Source organism: Brassica napus, chromosome A7 (assembly GCF_020379485.1).
Source record: "Brassica napus cultivar Da-Ae chromosome A7, Da-Ae, whole genome shotgun sequence".
NCBI lineage: Eukaryota > Viridiplantae > Streptophyta > Magnoliopsida > Brassicales > Brassicaceae > Brassica > Brassica napus.
Genome location: NC_063440.1, coordinates 18084352 through 18093653, shown reverse-complemented (window position 1 = coordinate 18093653; position 9302 = coordinate 18084352). Strand labels below are relative to the sequence as shown.

Genomic DNA, 9302 nt, shown 5'->3' with positions numbered 1-9302 from the left:
AATTGTTTATAAAAAATAATTTTCTTACATTTTCAAAACATAAATTAATTGTAAATTGTAAACTTCCACAAATATAATAGTGTTTATTAATTGGTTAGAAGTTACGGGGAATTAAACAACAAAAAAAAAAGTTAAGGGAAATAGTTAATCACGGAAAATAATGCATAGTAGCTAAAATCTGATATATTTTTTTAATGAGTGTAAAAATCCTAAAACATATATTTTCTGAAACAGAGGAAGTAAACAAAAAAAAAATATATATATATACAGGTATGAAACAATATAAACCAATTTTTAATTAACAAAAAGAAACTCTTACTATTCAATTTAAAACCAGGCTTCATAATTGCTCAGAGGTCATATATCTACCCAGTAAACATGGGCCAAATTTCTCAACAGCCCAAGTCCATACTAACACGTGGAGAGTTTCTATTGGATAGTACTAAAATTTCCTTGGGCGTCAAACCTGTGCTTCGTGGTCAACTGGTCATCCTCTCTCCCAACTTATTACAGGAACACGAGCTGAACAATAGAGAACCCTAGATTGTTTTCCTCCTCGCCGAAACACGAATCATAGTCTCGTTAAGGAAAGAAGGCATCTTCTCGAATTCAAACGGGCCAACTAAGCTGCTTCCATGGTGGGTTTGGTTTTCTCTCTCTGGTGTGATGAGATGACTCTTTGTCCTTTTGATAAAGTCGTTTCATGTTAGCTTCCTTTTGGATCGCTTGTTAGTGCTATGTTGTATTAATACCGAGATATTGATGGGTTTCGCGAATTGGGTACAAATTATTTAGCTTTTTGTATGTTTGTTCGAAATTGAAATCAATCCATATTAGTAACTAAGGCTGTAAATGCAGTGTTTAGAACATTATAAATCGAAAAGTTACATACTTTTTATACGAAAATACATGTACAGACAGTTTCCGGTTCTGTTTTGTTTTGTTCTTTCTAGATTTGATTATTAGACAAAAAGATGTCTACTTGTTGAAATATATCATTACCACTAATGTTTATGGTTACTTTCTTTTTTACAGGCTAGTAGAATAATTGCGCAGTTCATTGTGATGGGTTCTGGGATATTGGGTCGTGCTTTCTTTCAAGCCTATCGTCAAGCCATTGCTAGTGAGTTTCAACACCTTTTTTTCTACAACAAATGCTCTTTTTTATATATTTTTCCAGTTGATAGCTTTGGTTTACAAATTGGATTTTCTAGTTAATAGTGATTCTTGATATTCTGAAAATTACGTTTTCCTGAAACAGCTTGCTCTTTTTCAGTTGAGTACATTGAACCGGTGATTGCTCTGTTTCTATGTATATGTTGGCATCAAATGGTTGCTACATGAATCCAATGATGGCTTGCTCTCTCTTATTGAGATCTTTTTTTCAGTTGATAGGTTTTTTATTAGTTGCATCTTACTACTACTAGAACAGGTTGTATGTTTTTCAAAACATATTTGCTCTATTTCACGAGTATAAATGTATAATAGCTCGGTTGTTAAGTCAAGAGTGTCATATAATGTAATGTAATGAAGGATGCCTATCATACTCATGAAATGTCTTTTTGCAGATGCATCTAAAACTGGCGTTGCACAGGAAGCAATGCAGAATGCAGTACGCAAAGCAGGAAAAGCCATTAACGCGCAAGAGGCTAGGCAGATTCTCGGTGTAACCGAGCAGACCTCTTGGGAAGAGATTTTACTGGTAAATAACACACTTCTCCTCTTTCAATCGTTGGTCTGAAATCTGAAACTCTCTAGAGGGAATTAACTAAAAGGAGTTAAGCTGGTTTGGTCTATATATGATGAATGCAGAAATACGACAAGCTATTTGAGAATAACGCCAAAGCTGGGAGCTTTTACCTTCAGTCGAAAGTTGTTCGAGCCAAAGAATGTCTCGAAGTTGTGTACAGGACCAAAGCCAATTTGTAGGATTCTTTTCTTTTTTTTTAATGCTCGTTTATGTAGAATCCAAGACGATGTCACAGTTCTTGCCATAGTTTTGGTCACCTCTTACTTAATAATAATAACGAAAGGGGCCTTGCTCTGTTTAGTTGATCAGTGTCAAAGAACCTCGTAAGTCGTAAGATTTGAAAACTGAGATAAATCTACAGTTATATATATATAAGTACTTCATTATATTAGTAGTAAATTCTTGAGACAGCTTAAAAAACCCAGAATATTGCAATGTTTTTACATACACTAAGCAAGTTTCTATGCACAACACAACCCAAGATTGAAAAGAAATGTAAATTGAAAATTTTACTTAAACTAGAGATCGTATCATCAGCCATAATGAGCCAACTATTATCTTCATATCATCTATAACTGGTCTTACTACTTAAACATCTCGTTGAGAGCCAAGGGAACAAGCACATGCTGCATGTTAACTATTTATATTAGGTTTCTTTCAAATCAATAGTTTGATTAGACTGACAGCTAGATTAGACTCTTGAAAATTAATACTCTGAACTCACAGAGAATCTCATCATCATCATCCAGAAGATCTTATGACTTGACAACACTCCAAAAGAAAATCTAGCATTGAAAAAATCACCCATCACGCCAAAACCAAAAAAAGCCCCAAAAAAATCTTCATCTTCTGCTATAAATTTCTTTAATACAGTTCCTAAATTCATAAACACAAAGCTGATTTCTTGGCTTTGGTTGCCTCTGCTTCTTTCTTTAACCTCAAGTAAAGTTTCTTCTCTGCTTCTGTTATTCTTTGTTCTTCCATATTATTTTTGGCTTTGGTTACCTATGCTCATGTTTAATTCTTACCTTGAAGCTCATTTTTATTTGTTCAGGGTGTAAGTGGTGATAGTTATACAAACCAAAGATGAATCTTGAATTTGATGACTCAATCAGGATGCATCCTGGAGTGAGAAGACAAGAACGGGACAAGATTCGAAGATGTTTTATAAGACTTGTCGATAGTAAACTGGATTTACACAGGAATGGTCCTTTAAACAGACTCTCCATCAAGTGCAAAGATGACGTTGGTCCAGCTCCTGTCATTCGTTGGATAAGCAAAGTTCTGAACCGTCATGTTACAGAACTTGTTCTAAACATCTCTTCTCATTGGTCTTGGCCTCTCTCTTCCGAGGTTGATTCGAGTGTAACAATGTGTCAAGAATTTTGGGAATCTTGCTCCGTATCTAGCATTACCCTCAAGAGACTAACGTTCCGGTTTAAACAAATGGTTTATGATAATCCAAAGAGTGTATCGTTTGATACTCCAAATCTTGTCTACTTTGAGTATTCTGATGCTATTGCAGATACCTATCCAAACGTGAATTTTCCTTTACTTGTTGAAGCTAGTCTCGATCTGCGAATGACTCATGAACAGATCGGTCAGGCTAAACTTTCAGACGATGATATAGCTAAAGAAAAAGAGGGAACTATGGTTGGGAATGCAACGGTTCTTCTTATGGGAATATGCAATGTTAAGAAGCTTTACTTATCTGACAACACTCTTGAGGTCAGTTTCAGTTTCCGTTTCTATCTTTTAATGGTTCAAGTTAGTGATGTTCTCTACTTGACGTGAAATGGTTTTGTGTTTTGGTTCAGGTTCTTGCTTTCTGCTGCAAACCAATGCCGGTTTACAACAACCTCGTTCATCTAACTATCAAGACTCACCCAAATGTAGAATGGGAATCACTGACTGCACTTCTCAAGAACTGTCAAAATCTTGAAACTCTTGTCTTCGAAGTAGCCAAATATATCCTTTATTTCATGTCTGCTGATACATTATTGTTTCATGCAAAGTGAAAATAGATTTTGAAGTTAGTTAGTTTTCTACTGTGTGTGTTTAGGGACTTCTCCATAGATATGGAATGAATTGTGGAAGTGGAGAGTGCCTATGCAAACCATGGGAGGAGGAGGAGGTTCCTACTTGCTTATCATCAAGTCCTGTGAAGGTCCTTGAGATAATGAAGTTTGGAGATATCTGTGAAGATGAGGACATGGATAAAATGATGGAGCAAGTTGAGTACTTCCTTGAGACGATGCCAAATCTTGAACAACTCATAATACACTATGAGACGGATATTGATGAAGATGTGGTGGAAGTTTTAAGCCAGTTTCAGATGGTTTCTAGAGAAGGATTAAGCAAGTGTAAGATTCAAGTCATCTCTGATAACCTCAACTTGTCATCTACTTAAGCATCTTCGTGGTTTCTTAAGTTGGTATTGGATTCACTCATGCTTCTTTCTACCGTTTCAAAGACATGAGTGTGTCTCGGCTTTATGTTTGTAATAGTATCTAATGACTTGTTTTGTTTATGGTCTTGATGGTCAGACCACAACTCAATGTATTAATTTTTCAGTTAATGTATTAAGTTTTAGTTTGTCTTTTTTGAAGAAATTATCCTTTAATCCCAAGAAAAAGAATAGCTACATACTGTGAAAACAGGTCTTCTAAGTTTCTGATATGTAAATATGAAACTGCAAAAATGTTACTAGCTAAGAGTTGGTCTTACATGAAATTTGTATGAATATAAGATGTAAGATTAAATCCATGTGGAATAAAAGAAGAAACCCTCAAAACTTTTTTTACTCTGACCTCCAAGACTTAGCTCCTTCAAAGCCATTCTTGGCATTGCGATAGTCCCCAATGGTCAGATCAATCTCAGCCTGTGAGTTCATCACAAATGGACCATGCTGAACCACAGGCTCACCGATAGGTTCCCCTGCAATCAACAAGAACCTCAACAGCTTAGAGCTTGACGTATTCAACACGCTAACTCCATCCCCTTTTCCAAACACCACAACACTATGTGCTTGTACAGTGGAAGAGTCCGAGGTGCTAAACACGCCTTCCTCACCATCTATAACATAGGCAAAGGCGGTCCATGACTCTGGAACGGTCTGGTGAGTTTGAGCTCTTGGCTGGAGAGTAAAGTCAAGGAACATGATTGGTACTTTTGTGTAGGAAAGAGATTGAACTCCCATTGACTCTCCGGCTATGACTTTGACCTCTACTCCATCTTCTTCTGCTCTTGGAATCTCTGAACTAGACAGTTCTACGGCTTTTGGATCAATGCTGTTGAAAACCAAAGAACACATGTCTTAGTAAACATTGAGAAAGCTGAAAGAGAATGGAATCTATTTGAACATTTTATCAACGGAAGGGAGGTTGATCCAAAGCTGTAAGCCGTTGTTAACTTTTTCTTCAGGCATCTCAGAATGTATGATTCCTTTTCCTGCTGTCATCCACTATAATAAAACCAGAATCAAAAGAATGAAACAAGAAAATTAAGCTGGTCTGAAATGTATGCTGTTTTTCTTCACCTGAACATCTCCTTCATGGATTGTAATCTTATGACCATTGAAGTCTTGGTATATGATTCCTCCCTGCATATCATTAAAAGCATGATAAATCTCCATCAAGATTGAAGACTCTGACATATGAAGAAGATGGTAGAGTCTTTGTCACCTGTAGCATGTATGTAACACTTTCAAAACCTGCACAAAGTTGATCTGATTACATCAGAGACATTACGCAACAGAGAAAGCTTTGTGTACATAAGAACATATATAAAAATTGAATTAGTGATCTGACCTCTGTGAGGATGGTCTCTGAATCCACCTAGAGGTGAAACTGATCAAGAAAAAAATAATGGCTAACTAGATTATCCTTTGACAAGTAAACATAAATATTGTAGAAGTAAAATAACATTACCGGAAAATTCTACTAGTGATACAAACGGGTCCAATAACTCATGGTGAATCCTGAATGTTAACCCAATAAGATCAGATATGAAACTTGAATGTCAAGCAAACCATTTTTCCTGAGAAAAATGAAGAAATAGAGAAAAAAAAACTCACTTGGTGATGCTTTTTCTAACAACAGCACCATCACCTTCATTCTCAAGATCTGCAGATATCTTCTTAATGACCTGACGCAATGACATGCTGATGATTCTGATGATGGTAAAAACTATGTTAATGTATATATCTTATGTCTCTCTTTGCAGTTCCAAGATTAATAATAACAAGAACGTAAATGTGTATATCTTATGTCTCTCTTTATCATCTATACGTTTATAAATGCATGGAATCGACCATGATTGCATCAAATCTCATCATCAAAAAACAAAAAAGGAAATAAATGTGAAATTCTTGAAAACTGAAAGCTTTTATTGAAAGCACTTTATACTTGTATATGATTCTTGTTCCCATAATGGTTGGCTGTAAATTGTAATGCAATTTGTCATAAATGGAATCAATCCGTCAAATATTCTCTTAATATTAACGTATCATTAGTCATTATGGAAATGATCTCTTGCAATTTGCTTCTTTAGAAACATTCTGATACAGTTTTATATAACACATTCAAGATCATGTCATGTTTTTTTCTTTGTAGGTTGTAACTGTTGAGATCTGTTACTATGATCAGTTCGAAGAAGGTGGATAGAATCAGCAATCTACCAGAAGCTCTGATTAGCCACATATTGTCATTCCTTCCCACAGAAGAATCTGCTTTAACTTCAGTTCTCTCCAAAAAATGGCGGTACCTGTTTGCTTACAGACCAAACCTTGACTTATCAGTCATACGTTTTCATCCTGAAACATGTGAACGGGAAAAGATCAGATTCTGATAGTCTTTACTTATTTTGTGGATAGAGTGTTGGAGTTGCAAGGGAACACTACTCTAAACAAGTTCTCTTTAAAGTGTGGACATGGTGTTGAACCAGACTGTGTCACACCTTGGATATTAAATGTGTTGGCACGTGGTGTATCGGATCTTTATTTACACGATACCCTAGCTGGCCTTTGTCTCCCTTCAAAGGTGTTTATGAGCAAGTCACTGGAGAGGCTGAGGATAGAATCTGAAAATGTTATAGGGATTGATGTGGAAGATGTGTTTCTTCCAAAGGTTAAGACTCTTCACATCAACAAAGTCATGTTAGGTAAAGGTGGAGATTTCTTTGAAAAGGTTACTTCCGGTTGTCATGTCCTTGAAGAGTTAGTTCTGATTCATGTCTACTCTGATTTTTGGAACCGTTCTGTCTCTTCCAAAACCCTCAAGAGACTGATCCTATCTTGTACAGACTGTGATAAAAATCCGCATAGTGTTTCATTTGATACACCCAATGTTGTCTACTTGGAGTACTCTGATTTCGTAGCGGGCAAGTATCCAAAGGTGAAATTTGATTCACTAGTTGAAGCTAGTGTCGACCTTGCAATGACAAGTGAGCAGCATGAACGTGCAAGCTATGAACAATCGGTGGGCGATGTAACAGATTTTCTCATGGGAATACGCAGTGTCCAGACCCTTTTCGTATCTGCCAACACTCTTGAGGTATAGTATTGTAACATTGATAACTTTTGAGTTAGTGACTGTGTATTGATGAGAATACTTTTTTTTTGTTTTCAGGTTCTTACATTCTGCTGTGATCATATACCTGTGTTCCACAACATGTTTAGTTTCACTATTCAGACATGCAAAGTCAGGATGGGAATCATTACCTGCTTTACTCAAGAAATGTCGAAATCTTGAAACCCTGGTCTTTGAAGTAACAATACTTATTATATCTCTTTATTGCTATCTTCTAACACAGACAAAACTATGTTACTAAGTTGTTGCTAGTGTGTTTCAGGGCCTCAGTCACACATATACAGTAAAGTGTTAGGATGTTGATGGGTGCCTATGCAAGTTTTCAGGGGAGGTTCCTACTTGCTTATCATCAAGTCCAGTGAAGGTTTTACAGATTATGGGATTTGGTGAAGCTGGTTTAGAGAGAGAGAGACAGAGCTGATCAAGTACTTCCTTGAGACAATGCCGCGACTTGAGCAGCTGATAGTATACTACGATACATTGTTTGATGATGATGTGATTGAGCTGTCAAGTGAACTTAAGAGGTTTCCTACGAAAGCTTCACCAAGTTGTGAGATCCAAGTAATCATTGGTAACCTCAGCAGCTAAACCAAGATTCTCTCTTCTTCTTTCTGCCTTTTGCTTTCACGTTTATTTATTTATTTTTGTTTGATGATTTGTGCTTTTGATTGAGAAAGCTGGATTATCTTTTGTTTGTTTTGGTTATTAGTTTGAGTGGCTGGTTTGTTATACAGATCACTCTTCTAATAATAAACTTTCCAAAACATTGCAATTTTATTGTGTGAATATGTGAACATAATATACTGTATCAACAAAATGCAGCATCACAAGTAGAACTTTTTGAAACGCAACAGCTTGAGAGCAAGACTACGGTCTAGCTTCTACTCCACTTCACTAACACTCAAATAACAGTGACTACTATTAGAAAGTTGGTCACATGTTAAGCTTCTTCTCCATTGAAAGACAGAAGCATAAAACACTAACCAACAAAGTTGAATCAATAAATCTTGATTTTGAGTTTTAGGTATTTTAGTATTTTGAGTTTTAGGTATTTTAGTAACTACAGATACTTGTCAAGAGAAATATCCATAGCTTCATACTGATAAAGGAGGCATGACTCCAAAAGGAGCAAAGAAACCAGAAAGGTTCTTCTAGAGGATCAATGCAAATTCCATCTATAAGGAAATGGGCAGAGTAACTGATAAGCCGAGGCTAACAGAGATTACTTGGATCTTGCACTTGGATGAGGCTACTGCAGGAAGCATCTGAAGTTGCTTGATACTTCAACCACATCAGTTTTGATTAATGCATTGTAGTATATATAAAAATAATTTTCTAAATAAAATGTTTTTAAAATTTTATTATTTCTGCGCATGATTCAGAAAACTATTGTCATTAATACTTATAAAACTGAAAGTACGAAAAAAAGCCATGCCGATATAGTAGTTTGTTAGTAGATGACTTCTCTTTATTATGTTTTAGCAAGCCTTTTGTTTATATAATTTAAATGTGACTTGTTTATATATATGATATTCGATAAAAAAATATAAAAAATAAATAATGTTAAAAATTGTTTAGGGCATCCAAAAACATTGTAGGTACTGTATATCAGAAAGACAGAAACATTACACAACAGAGAAATCTTTGTTAATTATTTCAGTGACATTATGATGATAGTAAAACTATGTTAATGTAAAGATTTTCCGTCTCTCTTTAATGCAGTTCCAAAATCAATAATACCGAAAAGCTTTCTACGGGATGATTTGATTCTTAAATTATTATTTTGGCGTGCATGCATTTTTTTAAATCATCAGTTCGTGTATTAATGCAGGGAATTGACCAAGATTGGTATCAATCTCAACAGCAAAACACAAAAAAAAAAGGAAATAAATCTGAATTTATGGGAAACTGATTGCTGTTGAAAGTAAATTATACTTATATATAATTTTCGTTTCCATAATCCT

General features: G+C 35.4%; 4 protein-coding genes and 1 pseudogene across 6 annotated transcripts; 3 read left to right on the top strand and 2 right to left on the bottom strand.

Annotated features, from left to right (window-relative positions):
* Positions 1-458: 458 nt before the first annotated feature.
* Positions 459-2050, top strand: LOC106356814 (mitochondrial import inner membrane translocase subunit PAM16 like 2-like). Of its 2 annotated transcripts, XM_022716347.2 has the most exons (5): positions 459-544; positions 580-638; positions 1036-1123; positions 1569-1702; positions 1813-2050. In XM_022716347.2, exons 2-5 carry the CDS (start codon positions 636-638, stop codon positions 1927-1929), a joined length of 342 nt encoding a protein of 113 aa, XP_022572068.2. In that variant the 5' UTR covers positions 459-544; positions 580-635; the 3' UTR covers positions 1930-2050. The 2 variants fall into 2 exon arrangements, with proteins under 2 accessions (XP_022572068.2, XP_048591600.1); XM_048735643.1 differs by having other exon boundaries at positions 460-638.
* On the top strand, positions 1563-4350 carry LOC106356816 (putative F-box protein At1g58310). Of its 2 annotated transcripts, none has more exons than XM_048735640.1 (4): positions 1563-1702; positions 2805-3478; positions 3568-3708; positions 3813-4350. In XM_048735640.1, exons 2-4 carry the CDS (start codon positions 2837-2839, stop codon positions 4158-4160), a joined length of 1131 nt encoding a protein of 376 aa, XP_048591597.1. In that variant the 5' UTR covers positions 1563-1702; positions 2805-2836; the 3' UTR covers positions 4161-4350. The 2 variants fall into 2 exon arrangements, with proteins under 2 accessions (XP_048591597.1, XP_013651996.2); XM_013796542.3 differs by lacking the exon at positions 1563-1702 and adding an exon at positions 2292-2692.
* A 178-nt stretch (positions 4351-4528) lies between these two features.
* On the bottom strand, positions 4529-5909 carry LOC125576214 (putative pirin-like protein At3g59260). Its single transcript, XM_048735642.1, has one exon. It carries the CDS (start codon positions 5061-5063, stop codon positions 4551-4553), a length of 513 nt encoding a protein of 170 aa, XP_048591599.1. The 5' UTR covers positions 5064-5909; the 3' UTR covers positions 4529-4550.
* Positions 5103-5911, bottom strand: LOC106353157 (pirin-1-like). Its single transcript, XM_013792855.2, has 6 exons — positions 5826-5911; positions 5680-5729; positions 5560-5598; positions 5434-5462; positions 5289-5351; positions 5103-5213 (listed from the first exon to the last, which is right to left on the bottom strand). Exons 1-6 carry the CDS (start codon positions 5909-5911, stop codon positions 5103-5105), a joined length of 378 nt encoding a protein of 125 aa, XP_013648309.2.
* A 358-nt stretch (positions 5912-6269) lies between these two features.
* On the top strand, positions 6270-9254 carry LOC125576212 (annotated as a pseudogene).
* Positions 9255-9302: the final 48 nt, after the last annotated feature.